The sequence below is a fragment of the Misgurnus anguillicaudatus genome, chromosome 5, assembly GCF_027580225.2.
Source record: "Misgurnus anguillicaudatus chromosome 5, ASM2758022v2, whole genome shotgun sequence".
Taxonomy (NCBI): domain Eukaryota; kingdom Metazoa; phylum Chordata; class Actinopteri; order Cypriniformes; family Cobitidae; genus Misgurnus; species Misgurnus anguillicaudatus.
This window is the reverse complement of record NC_073341.2, coordinates 24,541,978-24,562,034: the sequence shown is the minus strand read 5'-3', so window position 1 is coordinate 24,562,034 and position 20,057 is coordinate 24,541,978. Positions and strand designations below refer to the sequence as shown.

The 20,057-nt window shown below is 37.5% G+C and overlaps 1 protein-coding gene across 3 annotated transcripts in view; it reads left to right on the top strand.

Moving 5' to 3' along the window:
- Positions 1-18,732, top strand: part of wnt2bb (wingless-type MMTV integration site family, member 2Bb) — a 46,833-nt gene extending 28,101 nt beyond the window's left edge. For all 3 annotated transcript variants that reach the window (XM_073867778.1, XM_073867777.1, XM_055167811.2), the window contains exons 2-5: positions 1,383-1,603; positions 6,310-6,587; positions 6,855-7,119; positions 17,599-18,732. In XM_073867778.1, coding sequence (XP_073723879.1) covers positions 1,477-1,603; positions 6,310-6,587; positions 6,855-7,119; positions 17,599-17,828 — 900 coding nt within the window. In that variant the 5' untranslated portion in view covers positions 1,383-1,476 and the 3' untranslated portion in view covers positions 17,829-18,732. The remainder of the gene's footprint in view (positions 1-1,382; positions 1,604-6,309; positions 6,588-6,854; positions 7,120-17,598) is intronic.
- The last annotated feature ends 1,325 nt before the right edge of the window (positions 18,733-20,057 follow it).

Genomic DNA, 20,057 nt, shown 5'->3' with positions numbered 1-20,057 from the left:
TCAGGGTTTGATTTAGAGTCTCTGACACTGAGTTTGTTCTTCCGTCATAAAGGTCTGAAAATTGTTTTCTTCACAGACTGTTTAGCTGCTTTTCTGTGTAATCTATATAAGGGGGTGATTGGACCAATCCTTGTAAAAATTGGAAAGATGGGCAGACGTAGGGGGACTATTGACTCACCTCCTGGGTAACAGAAGCGACAGATTACTACAATCACACATTCTTTACCCAGTCAAGCCTACAGTAACTACACGCACACACGCGAGCACAGAAAATGAACAGACACTTAGTGTAAATGAGAGCAGATTTTACTGTGCTTTTACAGCATGTCGTTGTGGTCCTGCGGATAATGATTTACTGCTGCTGGTAAAGTCAACCTGAAAACCACCAGCGTGTGTGAGACCAGCCTGGTGTGTGTGGGTATCCAGATCTCTAACGGTTGAAAGCAAAGTGTGGGTTGATAAAGGCCTGTAATCACAATCAAATGGGAAACACATTGTGATTCAACCACAACAAAAACGATTTTTAGAAGACAAATATTGTTAGAAGCTTCCACTTTTCGTTAGAAATGCAAATATTTCCAAATATAAAATAAACAGTGAATTCTGTCCTCCCTCGGCCTGACGTGATGGAGTGTGTGTTTGTGCGACAAGGCTTGCTGGGATACTATTCGTGTGTGTAAGAGTGTGTTTGTGTGTGTGAGAGAGAGAGGGATTTTATGCCAGTCTCTGTTAACATGGGTGTTTTAGAAACAGTAAACAAATGTTGGACAGTGATGGAACAGAGGAGCCAAAACAGGAGTGGAAACTCGCTGAGAGTAAAAGAGAGAGAGGACAAAGTAATAATCCAAAAACGCACTTCATTAAATTCCATTTTTCATGGTTTCCATAGAACCAACACACTAAACCAGCATAAAGTGTTCAGCACATACACCTAAATAACGCTTTACGCCTTTTCGAACTCCTCAGTCTCATTGAGCGAAGATGAGATCTCTAAAAAACACGTTTGACCCGAGAATGCACTGTTATCACCGCAGGCTCACAAGTCTGTTGATGTTTCCTGCTTATTATGCAAGCGTCTTTAAATAGCGCAGAATCATAACTATAATTGATTCCTCCAAAGGCTGGCTTGTGAATGTCTGTTTATATATGATGTCTGTTTTCCAAACTTCCCTCTCTAAATCCAGTAATGACTGGTGAGATTCTGGAAATGATCAAACTCAGTCATCAGAGCTTCAGGGATCAGACAATCCATAATCACCGAATGTTTACTTAAGACTCACTGAATCAGCGCTTTCAGAAAAATGCGCTTTCGGAATAGAAACCGGCAAGTAGGATTGTTTGGGGGAATTCTGATGTTAAGCTTGCGTGTTTGCGTGTTTCAGGTACATCGGTGCCCTCGGGGCCCGTGTAATCTGTGACAATATACCTGGGCTGGTGAATAAACAGAGACAGCTGTGTCAAAAGCATCCAGACATCATGCAGTCCATTGGGGGCGGAGCTAAGGAGTGGATCCGAGAGTGCCAGCATCAGTTCCGTCATCATCGCTGGAACTGCAGCGCACTGGACAGGGATCATACTGTTTTCGGGAGGGTCATGCAGCGCAGTGAGTAATAGACATGTGTGAGTGTGTGTCAGAGAATGAATGGCAGAACCACGGGGTCATTGGTGTATTAATATGTTTGTATGAAGTCAAAAAATAGCTTAAAATAAAAAAAATTAGCAAAAAAAATTATAATAAATGATAAATGTGCACTACAATATAACAAAAATCTAAATATTGGACATATTATAGTACAGGTATATTAGCTTCTATATGTCAATTCAATGCTGTGGATGATTGATTGAATAATTTATGACTTTTGACTAAATATAAATATGAAGGTATGATAGTTACTGCTAAATGCAAAAGCAAATTAATAGCTCACTTCAATAACAGCAAGTGCAAAATAGTACTGTGTTGGGCCTTTGACAAAAATAAAATAAAGTTTTTTAAAGTTTAAAATAAAAAATTTTAACTTTAAATGCATGGTCATCACATGGTACATGAAACTCTAAGAAAAAGCAATATAAAATTTATAAATGTTCACTGTTTGTGCACTTTAAAAAATTAAAGCAAACTGAAATCTGGGTTTTTATGAAAAAAATACAACACAATGCACAAGATCTTACCTCAGTCTTTTTATTTATTCCCTGTATGTACAGTATTTCTCTCTGTGCATTTTCTCTGATTTCACATGCACATTTCATCTACTGAACACTTAAACTGGTATTTACACAGCACATTTACACCAGTATTAAAGGCTTAGTCCATTTTCTTAAAAAAAATCCAGATAATTTACTCACCACCATGTCATCCAAAATGTTGATGTCTTTCTTTGCTCAGTTGAGAAGAAATTATGTTTTTTGAGGAAAACATTGCAGCATTCCTCTCACTCCAATGGACTTCAATAGACACCAACAATTAATACTTAACTCAACACTTAACAGTTTTTTTCAATGGAGGTTCAAAGGACTATAAACAATCCCAAACGAGGCATAAGGGTCTTATCTAGCAAAACGATTGTCATTTTTGACAATAAAAATAACAAATATACACTTTTAAAGTCATGACGTCAAGAGGTCACAGAGGACAAACGCGAAACTCCGCCCCAGTGTTTACAAGTGTGTTGAAAGAGGACCGTTCCTATGTTGTTGTATGTCAACTGATACTAATTAATGTCTTTGTGTCAGTTTATTGTTTACAATGGTCCGCAAATGTGCGTTTTATATATGCAACACGTGACCTCCCTACGTCACTACGCATTTACGTTAAGTCGTGCTGGACCGGATCTAGACGAGAAATTGTGCTTTAAAGGTGTATATTTGTTATTTTTATTGTCAAAAATGACAATCGTTTCGCTAGATAAGACCCTTATTCTTCGTTTGGGATTGTTTATAGTCCTTTGAAACTCCGTTGAAAAAAACTGTTAAGTGTTGAGTTAAGTATTAATTGTTGGTGTCTATTAAAGTCCATTAAAATGAGAAAAATCCTGCAATGTTTTCCTCAAAAAACATAATTTCTTCTCGACTGAACAAAGATTTTGGATGACATGGTGGTGAGCAAATTATCTGGATTTTTCTTTTAAGAAAATGGAATATTCCTTTAAGTGTTGGGGTCCATTAAAATGAGTAAAATCCTGGAATGTTTTCCTCAAAAAACATAATTTCTTCTTGACTGAACAAAGAAAGACATCAACATTTTGGATGACATGGTGGTGAGTAAATTATCTGGATTTTTTTTTTTTAAGAAAATGCCCAAACCTTTAAGATTCATTTTGGTTGATCTGATCACAAGTGGATAAGAGAGATGCATTTCCATCGCTTCTGTCCTGTTCCATTGAACGCAAGCGGGAGAAATTGAGCAATAATATTATGTCAGCATATAGCTGTTTGTGTTGTTATTAAACAGGTTGCACAACCTTTTGTACATGTATATGTAAGGGCTTTCTCAGATCATTTCAGAGCAATTGATGAAATAAGCTTGCACAACTTTCACAGGTTTCGCAAAGTGAAACCGAAATGAAAAAGACAGAGAGCAGCCACTTTATGCCGGGTACACACCAAAAGATTTTTTACATCTTACAAGATTTTCAAAATGTGATAGACCACAAACATGAGGATAAAAAAACTAGATTTAATTTTGCACCTAGTGTGTGGTGTGCCATGATGTTTCAAAGACAACACATCACACACAAACAGATTTTCAACCAGAGTCTCGACTGTGTAGTGTAGACTGATAGTGTTTAGAATGATTTGCACAGAAAATTCAAGGGGAAAAAAAGGGTTTGGGTGAAGTCGTAGAGACAGCGGGAACATGGTCTGTACAAGTTCACTTTGCATCAACTTCATTTTGTGCTGCACCATGACTGCTTCCGTCTTCCATCATCTCGCTTTCTGATTGAATATTGTGGTTTTCAACTACTTAAATGTGGTCGAAAGGGGACGAGCTCGAAACATTTTACACCCCATTTAAACCTGTATTTAGCGTCGTCCACTTTTGATCCGATCTACCAAAACGCATCTTAATACCGTAAGCACTGCAGTGCCTTAGATCAGCATACTGCTCTGCCACCACACACCATTTAGAATCCCTTAGGCAAATCCAACCACATTTACTGACCAGGTGTGATAAACAGACAAAATCCCACATGCTCACTTGATCCTACCCGAGGGACAATCAATGGAGAACTCGAAAGTTGAACATGTTCTCTGTAAATGTGCTATCTGTCTGGCTTTCATACAAACCTCCAAGACCCCTTCAAGACCCCTGCAAATATCACCCTCCAGCATTCCCTTCACTTCTTTACCACATAAACAGGCATAGAGGATGTAAATGTTTGGAGAGATGATTCTGGCAGCCAGACAAACTCTCGCAGCAATCTGCGTATTCAGTTTATGAAATGAATCAGAGTTGGAACGGTTGCCAAGAGAAGATTCTCTTATAAACAACAACTCTGCTATTACAAAAATCAATTTTTCTTTAGCTGTGTGAATGATGATGTGATGAAATTGCTATGTAAATCGAGAGTTTTGTTTTTTAGTCTACATCTGTTTTGAGATCATTCATATGTTAGAGACTTTAAAAAAATGTACATAGTTAGCTTAAAATAGCTAGCAGATTTTTAGATGTTCTGCAAAAAAGACCCAATTATTGACTTTTCTGGTGCTCATGGGAATATCAACATTTTTCAAATGCTGTCTAGAATAAAAACGTTTCTACCTTTACCAACATTCCGTGCTATCAAGCATATCATGGTTTACAGCAAAGGCTTTTGTTGCTTTAAATGGGACATATCATGAAAATCTGAATATTTCCATGTTTAAGTGCTATAATTGGGTCCCCAGTGCTTCTATCAACCTAGAAAATGTGAAAAAGATCAACCCAGTAACTGAGTTTTGGTAAACCATTCTTTGCAAGCATTTGAAAAATGAGGTGATTGAAATTTGGCTCCCCTTGTGATGTCAGAAGGGGATAATACCGCCCTTCAATCTGCATTATCCAACCACGGCACTGCCATTTAGTGCAGAGATCAGCTCATTTGCATTTTAAAGGGCACACCCAAAAACTGCACATTTTTTCTCACACCTACAAAGTGGCAATTTTAACATGCTTTAATAAATTACCTGTGGGAATTTTTGAGCTAAAACTCCACATATGTACTCTGGGAACACCAAAGATTTATTTCACATCTTAAAAAAGTCTTGTGAAATGTCCCCTTTAAAACAGTGGTCTCCAACATGGTTCAAGCGTCTGTGAGTTGCCCGTCAAAGCACATTCTATTAATAGCCTCGATTTTAATTTATATTTATTACATTTTTAAATGTTAGCTTGGCTTCTTTTATGTATGTAAGCATTTTAAAGAATGATTAAACATATTAACAAGTACAAATTTTATCCATTGTTGTAGCCCTTGCTCACAAAAAGTTTGGAGATCGCTGCTTTAAAACAATAAAACATGTAAAACATGCTATACACTGTATAAAAATGCTACAAAAGCTGTCACTGTTACGGTACCCTTTAAAAATATGCACCTGGCTTTGAGGTACTAATATGCACCCTTTAGATACAAAGGTGTACTTTTTTGAAAGAGTATCACCCCAGCTTTTGTACCTTAGTATACAAGCAAGTGTAAACTAAATCCAAATGGTTAAAATTTCTAATTAAATACAACAATAGTCCAAATTTAAAACACTGAAAAACACTTTTACAATTTTCCTGAACAATTTAAAACAATTAAAAAAATTTAGTACACTAAAAAAAATCTCTGGGTGCACATATTTGAATTAAGTTCTTTAGATTTTTATTTAAAAAATTATGTTAATTTAATTTTGAGAAAACCTAATATAATTATGTGCAACCCATGTCCAGAATTTTTTTTTGTATACTCTTCGATCAAAGAACCGTGAAATAGCAGATAACTCTCATATCTTTACCATTGAATGGATGATTCACATTTTGTATTGTTTTTACATTTATAATGATGCAAACACACAAAGTCCAAAGAAGACAGAAGGGTTAGTAATAGACAGTTCACTAACAGACAGCTAACGTTCAAACTTTTTATCCTAGCACAGAATGACCAACCCTAGAGGGATTAGGCCTGTACTAACATTTAAACCAAACACTCACACTGGGGCTGGACACACCCCTGCAGACAGGTCACTGGCGAAAGTGATGTTCTGGATTATGTGGTTCTCTGATGCAGATGGTGTGATGAAGTGTCTTCCAGTGTGTTTGTTCTGGCTTCATGAATGTTCTGGTGTGTGCAGGCAGTCGAGAGGCGGCGTTCGTGTATGCGATCTCCTCTGCAGGTGTGGTTTTCGCCATCACCCGCGCATGCAGTCAGGGGGAGCTGAAGACGTGTAGTTGTGACCCGCACAAGCGTGGCAAGGACAAGGACGAGCGAGGAGAATTTGACTGGGGTGGATGCAGTGATAACATCAATTATGGCATTAAGTTCGCGAAAGCCTTCGTAGATGCCAAAGAGCGGACGGTGAAGGACGCACGTGCACTCATGAACCTTCACAACAACCGCTGTGGGAGAATGGTGAGATTAAGTCTTATAGGCCAATGAATGATAGTCGCCTTTAAGATGTAAATCTGATTGTGATTCCTCCAAACTTACATTTGTGCACGTGGCAGATGCTTTTAGCACATTTCAGCTATATATTTTGAGTATATGCATTCCTTTGGAATCAAACTAATAACTTTGATCATTTTCTTTGATAATGTTTTAGTGAAACTCTGTTTATCAATCTCTGTTAATAATCTATACTTGGAGCTCTTACTGTTTCTCTGTCATGCTCTTTCACAGGCAGTAAAGCGCTTTCTGAAGCTGGAGTGTAAATGTCATGGAGTCAGTGGGTCATGCACTCTGAGGACCTGCTGGTTGGCAATGTCGGATTTCCGTAAAACAGGAGATTACCTCCGTAAGAAATACAATGGCGCCATCGAGGTCACCATGAATCAAGATGGAACAGGATTCACAGTAGCTAATAAAGACTTCAGGAAAGCCACCAAAAATGACCTGGTGTACTTCGAGAACTCCCCTGATTATTGTCTCATGGACAAAGCTGCGGGTAAGAAAGACAAAATAATACATGTATGCAGACTCATTTAAAATATTTAGCGACGGTTTCCCGGACAGGGTTTATATTAAGGCAGGACTAGTCTTTAGTTATATATAAACATGCCTTACAAAAACCATTACTTGTGTGCATTCTGAGACAAAACAATAGCACTGATATATTTAAAAGGGGACATATCATGAAAATCTGACTTTTTCCATGTTTAAGTGCTATAATTGGGTCCCTGGTGCTTGTATCAACCTAGAAAATATGAAAAAGATCAACCCAGTAAGTTAGTTTTAGTAAATCATTCTCTGCTAGCATGTGAAAAAATGTGTCATTGAAATTTGGCTCCCCTTGTGATGTCAGAAGAGGATAATACCACCCCTTAAACTGCACTATCCAACCACAGCACTGCCATTTAGTGCAGAAATCAGCTCATTTACATTTAAAAGGACACACCCAAAAAACACACATTTTTGCTCACACCTACAAAGTGGCAATTTGAAAATATTATAATAAATTATCTATATGATATTTTGAGCTAAAACTTCACATATGTACTCTGGGGACACCAAATACTTATTTTAAATCTTAAAAATAGTTGTGAAATGTCCCCTTTAAAATATTTTAGGGACAGGTTTTTAGGGTCCTTTATATTAGTACATTTACTGTATGTAGTTTTTACACACATGCCTTACAAAAAACATTACTAGTGTGCATCTTGAGACAAAACAGCAGCACTGATATATTTCAAGATATGTCAGTGCAAGCAGCATTAGGTTAAGACACCTCAAATAAGCATTTTAGTCATGGAATAGACTTAAGCCCTGTCTGTGAAACCACCCCATAGTCTACCAATGTTTGTAAGGTAACAAAGAATGTGTTAAAGTTTATAAGGTAAGCGCTGCATCACTTTAACAAAACCTAACTTACTGTCACTGTGTAGAGAATTGAATATTAAAAGATTACTTGATTAAATTAAATGGTGAAAATTAATAAATATTTAGAGAACAGAGGCAATTAGTATCAAAATTGTTTCAAAATACAGAACAAAACAAAAGCACAAACATCACGAAATTCTCAAAATGGGTGCTTGACCAAGAAAAATAACGGAAAAATTTATGTATGTATATATACTGTATATAAGTCTAAATAAAGTGTCAGTTTCACGTATTGGTTACTCAAATGTTTTTCCTATTTTCTTACCATTTTCACGTGGGTTTGGGGTTAGAACGATTTTCTAATATAAAATGACATCCTAACCCACACCCAACTCTACCCCTGACGTCAGGTGACAATTGTTTAAAAGTCTGGAAAAAATAGTATAAACCAATAGTTAAAGTGACATCCTAACCCAAACCCCAAATCTAACCCCAAACCCATGCGAAAATAGTTTAAAAATAGGAAAAACAATCACCAATACGTGAAACTGACATGGAAAAGAAAGTCTGTGGTACAGACACGAAAAAATGCGGAGATCCGTGACAATGACACGGATAAATGAGCAAAATATTCTGTGACTATACCACGAAACATTGTGAGATCATGTTGCTAAAAATTGACACTTTTTTGAGCTTTTGGTGTCTCGACATTACAATTAGGTTTAAATTCAGTTTAAAACTTAATTTAAAATGTTATTATGGCAAAGACATAATAAATGGTAGTTTCATTTTAAATATTAACTAATATTAAATCAGTTAAAGTTCAATGTTGAGTTTTCTTAAAAATAAAATCAAAGTTAGATATTTAACAGAAGACTGAAAATACTTACGATTTAAGGGAATAAATCTGTGTGTATCTCTTCTCTGTGAGATTAGTGTTAATAAGCCTTAAAGGTTTACTCAACTTTTATAAGAAAATTTCCTGATAATTTACCCACCCCATGTCATCCAAGATGTTTATGTCTTTCTCTCTTCAGTCGAAAAGAAATAACGTTTTTTAAGGAAAACATTTCAAGATTTTTCTCCATATAGTGGACTTCAGTTGAGCCTAACGTTTGAAAGTCCAAATTGCAGCTTCAAAGTGCTCTAAACGATCCCAATCGAGGCATAAGGTTTTATCTAGCAAAACAATTGTCTTTTTCATCCCCAAAAAAGTACTATTTAACCACAATTTTTGTCTTGCGTTAGCCCTGGTATGCGCGTTTTCAACCTTTCGTATTATGTTATCGTCGAAAGGTCACGTATGACGTATGCGACTACCTACTCCAGTGGTTACAAGTGTGGAGAAAGAGGACAGTTTAGAAGTTGTTGTATGTGGAATAATACTTATTAATGTGATGTCTTTGTGTCAGTTTATTGTTTAAAATGTTCCATATGTGTGCGTTTCGCATACTTCACTATACAGAGGAAAATCCTGGAATGTTTTCTTCAAAGAAACTACTTTTTTTTTTCGACTGAAGAGAGAAAGACATAAACATCTTGGATGACATGGGCGTGAGTAAATTATCAGGAAATGTTCTTACAGTATGAAAGTGGAGTAATCCTTCAAGAGATGTCCTCCATGCATGTATACAGTTATAAATATTGAAATTAACACAACTATACCGGTGACTCATATGAACTTTACTATACTGACTCGCTCAGTATCAATGCAAGAGCATAAGTGTCAAGAGGATGAGAGATCAATGTATGAGTGTCAAACATATTTCTCAGAGTAAAAAAATGTGTAGATTTTACCAGGTATCAGAAAGCAGGAACATTTCCTAGCTGTACTAGGTTTCATGCCCCCCATCACTTTTAAAAGCCTTCTGCCTGCAGAAATGTGCAACACAATGCTTGCATAACCAACTATCCCTACACTGCAACAAGTACTAAGGTAAACATTTATCCATTTAAAATACTGAGATTATCAGCCACATACTGTAGTTACTGCCAACTGTTTATGTAGTGTCCTAAACTAGTGAATTCAATATTAATTTCATATCTAAAAAGATTGATTTATTGTTATCATACACAAAGACAGTAGCCTACAGAACACAAATGTGTTGCAACAATGCAATTCTATAGATATGTATACTGTATATACACTCACCTAAAGGATTCTTAGGAACACCGGTTCAATTTCTCATTAATGCAATTATCTAATCAACTAATCACATGGCAGTTGCTTCAATGCATTTAGGGGTGTGGTCCTGATCAAGACAATTTCCTGAACTCCAAACTGAATGTCAGAATGGGAAAGAAAGGTGATTTAAGCAATTTTGAGCGTGGCATTGTTGTTGGTGCCAGATGGGCCAGTCTGAGTATTTCACAATCTGCTCAGTTACTTGGATTTTCACGCACAACCATTTCTAGGGTTTACAAAGGATGGTGTGAAAAGGGAAAAACATCCAGTGTGCGGCAGTCCTGTGGGTGAAAATGCCTTGTTAATGCTAGAGGTCAGAGGAGAATGGGCCAACTGATTCAAGCTGATAGAAGAGCAACTTTGACTGAAATAACCACTCGTTACAACCGAGGTATGCAGCAAAGCATTTGTGAAGCCACAACACGCACAACCCTGAGGTGGATGGGCTACAACAGCAGAAGACCCCGCCGGGTACCACTCATCTCGTTTCTTGGCACACTTTAGGCCCCTTAGTGCCAACTGGGCATCGTTTAAATTGTTTCTGACCATGTCCATCCCTTTATGACCATCCTCTGATGGCTACTTCCACAGGATAATGCACTATGTCACAAAACTCGAATCATTTTAAATTGGTTTCTTGAACATGACAATGAGTTCACTGTACTAAAATGGCCCCCACAGTCACCAGATCTCAACCCAATAGAGCATCTTTGGGATGTGGTGGAACGGGAGTTTCATTCCCTGGATGTGCCTCCCACAAATCTCCATCAACTGCAAGATGCTATCCTATCAATATGGGAAAGATTTCTAAAAAATGCTTTCAGCACCTTGTTGAATCAATGCCACATAGAATTAAGGCAGTTCTGAAGGCGAAAGGGGGTCAAACACAGTATTAGTATGGTGTTCGTAATAATCCTTTAGGTGAGTGTATGACATAGTTTGTTTATCAAGTCTACCCCTCCTCAAACTTATCCTCTCTCCTTTCTGTATCTCTTTCCCTGCTTGAACCATAATGATCAAGTCAAAATAAGATTATCAATATTGTTTAAAAACTCGCTTTAGTTTCATCATGTTTTCATAGCGTACAGTACCATACCGTTCCCCTAGACTTCTGTGCGCGTATCTAAGTGGGCTGCCAGATCCGCTTAACAAAACCAACCCAATGGTCATTACAAACTAGTCCTAAAACACCATTCACAGCCCAAATACCAACAACTAATAAGCGAAATCCTTCTTTAACCCACTGAAAATATAAACTCGCAGAAATAGTTTAAAAGTAGCCCAATTCTTAACTCCGCCTGAAGGGTGCGTACTTGCCAACACAGAGGCAAGCGAAAATGGATTTCTGTGTCAGTTTTTGTGTTCTCGGGTAAAGTGATTTTGGTTACTACTACGTTGCAATGCATGCATACAGATTTGAAATTTTTTTGTGCCACGATTATAAATGTAAATAAATACATTCAGTAAAAGTAAACTGTATTGTAACTATACTGGAGCATAGCAGATTTACACTGGTGCATGTGCCCCAGTAAAAGGGGTCTAGCGACGTACCTGCGCTCAGCTTGTCTCATGACTGAAAGGCAAAATTAATTTATCTATCACAAAAGTCATCTATCACAGATCTCTTAGAATGCCTGTAATGGCAGTAAGCAATGTACATCTTTACACGACGGAAGGTGGGATTCAGTAACTGCCGAAAATTGACACCTGCCTAGCTCTTAACCTAATCATACAGTCCTTGAGGGTAAAGGGGCAAAAGAGGCTTTGACAGGGTCAGAAGAGGTGACAGTGGATTTTTTTGGGCTTTGTTAATCCTCTGGGAAACACACACCTCTGTATGAGTCATCTGGAATACCTGCACAAATCCAGTGTTTGAAGGTCCAAATACAAAACTCCCCCATCACCAATAGCTAGTACACCTAACCAGTCGACATAACATTGGGCCTTACAATATGTGCACTCGGTTATCCACCCAGTCTTGAATCAATGTAATAGTGTCACACATCACAGCAGGGTTTCTGTAGTTTAGCTGGTAGAGCATTGATCTAGCTAACTAAGGTCATGGGTTCAATCGCAGGGAGTGAACCAACTGATAAAATGTTTGTCTTATGGGTTATCTTGAAAAAAGGCAAATGTAAACGAGCAGAAATAATCTGAGCATTATGCTGCTAATTGAATTATTCCCATTATACTACACAGATGGATCCGAATAAGTTATGATTAAACATTACAATACTCTAAATCAACACAGCCATACATTTACATTACATTATCCAAAGCGACCAAATGTCCATTCGTTCCGTACATTTTATTTTATTAGTATGTGTGTACCCCAGGGTTCGAACCAGTTGAGCTACAGCACTAACACAAAATATAAATATCACATATATTCTGATTAACAGTCTTCTATTATGCGTAGTACAAAATCGAAGCTTGAAATTTAGCATGTCATGCATTATTTTGGTATTCTAGATGAGTACTCCGGTATTCTGATACAGCTCATACATCACTTTGATGGTTCGAGTGTTTGTTTGGTTTGTGTTTGGGTCAGACAGACAGTTTACAGCTCAGTGATTTTAGTGGGTCAATGCGCTTACCCCCCAACCACCACCATCACAACCCCGCTGGAATTTGCACCCCAAGGATACAACAGGCTCATTTTTCAAATCCTGTTCTTTCAAAGCTGCCAGCACAACCATCACTCTCTGGTTCTCATGGCCGGAGGGCAAGTAGAGATTACAACACCGAGACCCTAACTGTCCGCTGTGTGTTTAACCTTACGAAACAACAACAACAGACATACAAACTTGATAACCCGTTTATTTATAATCTTCCAAACTTTGCATTACGAGGTTGTTTGCAAGTATCTGGATCTGTTTGAACCATATTGGTTTCTGGTAGTATTTTTTCCTGTGCATTTAAAGGGACACTCCACTTTTTTTGAAAATATGCAAATTTTCCAGCTCCCCTGGAGATAAACATTTGATTATTACTGTTTTGGAATCCATTCAGCTGATCTCCGGGTTTTTAAGCGTGATGCTAATGGTCTAATCAGATTCAATGGATTATGCTAAACTATGCTAAAAGTGGTACAGCCAGACCCGGAGATCAGCTGAATGGATTCCAAAACGGTAAAAATCAAATGTTTAACTCTAGGGAGCTGGAAAATGAGTATATTTTCAAAAAAAGTGGAGTGTCCCTTTCATATCAATAATGTTTTTTTATTTTTAAATGTCATTGGGGTGGTTTCCCGGACAGGAATTAGCTGAAGCCAGGATTAGGCCTTAGATTAATTAGGAAATATAACTAGTTTTAACAAACATGCCTTACTAAAACATTACTTGTGTGCACTTTGAGTAAAAAAAGGCCACTGATGTATTTTAAGATATGTCAGTCCAAGTAGTTTTCAGTTTGGACAGCTCTTACATTTATTTTAGTCTAGGACTAGTCTAATACCTGTACGGGAAACCGCCCCATCGTGTAGTTTAAGACATGAACCAAACCAGTATGCTCTGAAGTGAATCACAGTATTACTTAAACTTAAAAAATTGTAAGTATTTGAAATATTAGAGTACAATTATTTGATCTTTAAAGGGGCCATGGCACAAGACTTTTTTAAAATGTCAAATAAATCTTTGGTGTCCCCAGAGCACATATGTGAAGTTTTAGCTCAAAATACCATATACATAATATATAAATATATATAATAAATGCCGTTTTGGGTGTGTCCTTTAAAATGCAAATGAGCTGATGAAATTCAGACACTGAGTTTCTGAATTTGGTGGTTTGTTGCAATTAAAACTCAATTGTGCTTTTCTCTGCACTAAATGGCAGTGCTGTGGTTGGACAGTGCAGATTAAGGGGTGGTATTATTATAGTAAGAGCTCCTTATGACATCATATGGAGAGGCAAATTTCAATTACCTATTTTTTCATGTGCTTGTAGAGAATGGTTTACCAAAACTAAGTTACTGGGTTGATCCTTTTCTAAGTTAATAGAAGCACTGGGGACCCAATCATAGCAGTTAAAGGACAAGTTCGGTATTTTACACTTAAAGCCCTGTTTTCAGATTGTTTATGATGAAATAGAACAGTTTTGACTGAAATTTCGACATATGCGGCTGCCCCGAAAATTTTCGGGTGTTTGCTGTTTCACCTCCCACCTCTATAATGGCTGTATAGGCAGTGCTTTAAGTGGGCCGGAACGCCCCGGTACTCAGTACCGCCACTTCCAAAAATAGCTCTTGAGCGTACCACCACCTCTCCGTGCGCCCAGAACGTGCTTTTAGCGTACCGGAACGCTCATTTGCACATCTGTTTAAAAATCAGAGGTTTAATTTAATCCTTTGGCTGCGCTGCGGCTTTTCGGAGCGCCCTTAATGCTTCCTAATTCGTCCCACCGAGAGCAGAGACTACATTACCCATACACCCTTGCGTTTACAAGTTAAAAGCGCATGCGTCGGTCAGTGTCAACGTGCTCTGGAGAGGTGTGTGTTTGTGTGTGAAACGCGCAACCATAGCTGCTCGGTTATAATGAAAATACAATGAACACTTAATATGCCCTCCTTGTTTTAGACTCTGAGTAGTAAAAGAACAAGGTCAGAATCAGAGGAATCGCTGGCTGACATCCCACCAAGCTAGAATAACACGGTCTCACACCCATGGCGTCAATATTTGACGACACTTGACCATGCGTCAATATGTTGACGCGGAGGGTGTGCCTTTCGCGTCATTTTTTGACGAACTGGGGACTTCAATACCACCAGGTACGCGAAATTAAACAGTTGTCGCCTGGCATTGGGGTTAGGGAAAGGTTTGGGTAGGGATGTCATTATGTAAATCTAAACCTAAACCGACGCGAAAATGGTAAAAAATGGTAAGAAAATAGGAAAGAGAATGCAACGGACTTAATAGTATTGAAGTCCCCAGTTCGTCAAAAAATGACGCGAAAGGTATACCCTCCGCGTCAACATATTGACGCATGGTCAAGTGTCGTCAAATATTGACGCCATGGGGTGAGACTGGGTTGGCTAGAATGATAGCTGCAGGTCAGACGCAAGCCTTACGTGATAATCTCCGCTGTCGCGGCTGTCAGTTTGGTTCCCCTCGACGCAACTTCGGATTTCCTCAGCCGATGTGCAAAAAACATTCTTGAAATTGTAATATACTTTTAGTTTAATTACTAAACTACAAGTGAACGAAATTTCAATTAATTTGAACGACGTGCACAGTAGTTCTACCACCAGCAAAATGGAAAACAATGGGACAAAATAAAGTGATGACTTTCGAGTTTCAAATGGCCAGTATTTTGTTATTCTTGAACCCATAGACATGGTCTTGGTGTCATTTTAAAGTTTTTTTTCAAGCTCTTTCTATCTGAACAACTAGTTTTAGCATTTAACCATGCTGAAAATTTTACCCACATATCTACCTTTTGCACATTTTATTTATGTTCAAAAGCTCTACAGTAGCTCTTTCTAATGGTATTTTTTCAAAATCCTTTTGCACATTTTATTTATGTTCAGTAGCTATTTCTAGCTAAAGCAAATCCACAAACTTATAAAAGGATTTATTATTTTTTACAAGGTCGTCTGTTGACTGTTGAATATAAAACCCTTCAATATAGGAGTCGAGTCAGCAAAAAAAATATATAGAGAGAGAGAGTACCGGCACCTCTTTTGGGCCACTTAAAGCACTGTGTATAGGTGCACTGAAACAATCCTTCCTAAAATGCATTAAACTTTTGTTTACAAAGACGTGAAACTCACCGAGTGGTCAGCGGTGTTCACTGATATGCTCACACACAAATCGCTTTCCAACAGGTGTTTTACCATTCGTTGTAAACTTGTGGAGCTATTTCTCAAACTCCTCACACCCGTATATTCTTCCGTTGAGAGCTTGAATAATAGACACTCCAGCCCAGTGGGTGGCGATAATCCGCCTTTGCCAATTGCAAGAATACAAAGAAGGTTCCCGGCGCGGAGTAATACCGTACCTTGCAGCACATCTAATACAAGTCAATGGAGTTGGGCAAAAACTACAATAAAACCTGTTGGAATGCGTCTTTTGCAGCGATTTTTGTGTGAGCATATCAGTGAACACCCCTGACCACTCGGTGAGTTTCACGTCTTTGTAAACAAAAGTTTAATGCATTTTAGGAAGGATTGTTCCTGTGCACCTATAAAACCATTATAGAGGTGGGAGGTGAAACAGCAAACACCCGAAAATTCTCGGGGTAGCCGCATATGTCAAAATTTCAATCAAAACTGTTCTATTTTATCATAAACATTCTGAAAACAGGGCTTTAAGTGTAAAATACCGAACTTTTCCTTTAAACATGGAAAAAGTCAGATATTCATGTCATGGCCCCTTTAACTAATCTGATCCTAATCTGCGGTTAAATAGTAGTTTTAAAAGATTATGCAGGTAATGGCTTCAACAACAAAAATAATTGGTTTACAAATTTAAAGCTAATTTAAAAAAAGTTTATACATAATCTTTCAAATTTTAGTAAAATAAATATCATTTTATTCTCCAGAATTCATGCCATTAAAGGTGTAGCGTGTTTTTTTAAGCGGCATCTCTGGGTTAGATAGGAATTGTAACCAACCTCATTTTCAAAACGCAATGAAAAGTTACGGTAGCTGCCACAAGACAAAAATGCCATCGTCTGAGACAACGTATAGGGAAGAAAGGCGCTCTATAGATCAGTTTGTCCATTTATGTCACACGACGGTGACTTCCATGTAAGTAGACCCGTGGTGTATGTAGATAAAAACGGCTTATTCTGAGGTACTAAAAACAATACAGTTCATTATGTAAGGTCTTTATACATCACTGATAACATACTTATGCATATTATGTAGCATTTCTGTCAAGAGATCCTTCTAAAAGTCCCACATTGCACCTTTAACTCTTTCCCGCCAGCATTTAAAAAAAAACTTGCCAGCCAACGCCAGCATTTTTCATGATTCTCACAAAAGTTTAATGCTATCTAGAAAATGTTCTTCTTTAAATATATAAACATACAATAGCCTATATCAAATGAAAGAACAGACCATCTGCTTTAAAACCTTCATTAGTTCTCTTTTTATCACCTCTCAAATATGGGTAGGTTTCATCAAAAACATTTCAAACAATTTTGAGCAAAAAGCTGAGATAATAAAATTTTTGCGAAGGACTTTTGATAGAGATCCGATGCAGAGCGATATTTAAAACATACACAGAGTTCTTTCACATGAGGCATTACTTCCGGGTTGTATAAGTAAATTGCGGTATTGCGGAAAGCCAGAAATTCTCGTCATTGGCAGAGAAGCGTTTTCTCTTAATTTATGAGATGACTCGTCAATGGCGAAGAAAGAGTTAAAGGCATAAGATTATATCGATGTTTTCTGTCATTGTAATCGTTCTTCCTGCTTTTCAGGTTCATTGGGTACCGCCGGGCGAGTTTGTAACAAGACGTCCCGGGGGACCGACAGCTGTGAGGTCATGTGTTGTGGACGGGGCTACGACACCACACGTGTTAAACGCATCACCAAGTGCGAGTGTAAGTTTAAGTGGTGTTGCGCCGTAGAGTGCAAAGACTGCGAGGAGGCCGTCGACATCCACACCTGCAAAGCCCCTAAACGTGCCGAATGGCTGGACCAGACCTGAGACACGCCCACTTCCTCCCAATCCTCAGGATTTTGTCCATGGCATTCTGGGATATGAAGTCCATCCCTTGCTATTTTCCTCCCCCAATCCCCTTTTTTCGTTGCATGGCTTTATTTGAACTGTTTTTGTGAAAGCACTACAAATGAAATCTATTTCTCATGGCGCCTTGCACATTATGCCCGAAATGGCAGATTTGTCTTTCTCTCTTACTCTCTATTTGTTGTTTTGAATTGACAAGAGGACGGTTAAGGTTCGAGAACAACCTGTGGTGTAACTTGTTGGCGTATATATATTTTGTGTTTTGTTGTGAGGGTTTTGTGTTGTTTTGTGACGAAAGGTGTGCTGCTTTTAAAATAATAATATTTTTAAGTGACTCTGAGCCTATCAGATATTATCATGGCTTATAGCTAAATATACATCACATGTTATTGAAGACACGACTGTGTACTAAACATACATCACATGCCCATACTGGATGATATTTTACTTTGACTCACATCGGTATTACAGAATGAATAAGGCTGTTCACATGGGCACGAGGACCGAATGTACAGCTGCTCTCTGTGGACTGCTCACTCCCCACAGAGCTCTCTAGAAGATACAGAGGATTTGCTAGAAAAAATATTAATAATATAAATGAGCCTGCACTAAGGACATTAGCTAACAGTTGAGCAAAAAATGATATGTTATTATAAAACTCATCATTACATGTGTAATATGAAGGTTTTAACGGCTGTGACTGGTAGAGGTGTAAGCTCTCTTTGGCTCTCCTGTGCTTAGGTACTTCTTAACTGTGTTTTATTTTTTTCAGCAGAAGTTCATATAAAGTCATCATTTATCAAAATACCTTCCTTTGTGTTCAACAGAATAAAAAAACTCATACAGGTTTTGAACAACACGGGGATGAGTAAATAATAACAGAATCTTCATTTTTTGGGTGAACTATCCTTTTAATTTTGTTAATTAACAACTTCATCATGCAAGTCAATTTAACCTACTTTTTAAAGTTTTGACTCGTGATTAGTTTACATAACTTAGAAAAACAAGTTAAACTTATTTTTTTAAGTTAAAGTAACAAAATATGAAGAGTTTGGTTCCAAAACGCTATAAACGCTATTTTAAAAAAAAAACATTAGTTAACACCAAAATCAGTATTGTATCAGGTCAGTATTAAAGGCGGAGTCCACGATGTTTGAAAAACGCTTTGGAAAAGGAGACTGGCCGACTACCAAAACACACTTATAGCCAATCAGCAGTAAGGAGCGTGTCTACTAACTGACATCCTTGCCAGGTTGCGTATGTGTGGGGCGGGTCTATCAACAGAAGGTCCAGATTCTATTGGGGTAGGGGCGTGTTTGTTTAGGTGATTTCAAATATCAACATTGGCTTTCAAACATCGTGGACTCCGCCTTTAAAAAGTAAATTCTTAATTTTATGCAAAATCCGATATCCGCCGTGATATTCTGTCACCTTTTCTCCCTTTTTTACCAAAACGCAATAAACGCTAGTCCTCCTTCTCTGCAGAATGCAATAAATACACTCAATCCTAGTTGTCCTCATCTATACTTTGTACTTGATCAACAAACAAACAAAAACAAAATAATACTTTTGATGGCATTGATAAGCCTGTGGTGGTTTTCTGTGCCAGGGAAGAAATGTAAGCCACTCGGGCAATGGGACATTTCTCACAGGACAGTATTAAGCTTCTGTCATGCTAACACATTGACCCCAGCAGATCTTATGAATTTTTTTTTATTATTTTATGCGAAGTCAATGAAAATTGAGCAGGACCAAAACATTTTACAGCTGATTGCTGTCAAAAAAGTTCAGTGACAACGTTCCAAGAATGACAGCAGCAATGACAGTGTTATTAATATGTTATTAATAAGTTATTAATAAGTAAGTGTTTTGATTAATGCCATTAATGTTTATTTTTTTAATCAGTGTAAACCACTAGTCAACTAAATGAATATAACATGACAAAGATGAATGCATATTTAAATATTGATTCAATAGATTTATAGCATTTTGAAAAAAAACTTGTCATGAATTTATTGCATTTTGCAGGTTTTTATAATACATTTTGAAAATTAAATCATGGATTTAAATTTTTAATGTTATTATAACCTAAAGATGCTATGTGAAAGTCTGTAACAGAAAATAGTGGTTTTCATCTTGTCACTTTATTGGTATAAAAAACACATTTTTACCGAAATTAGTCTAAATGGA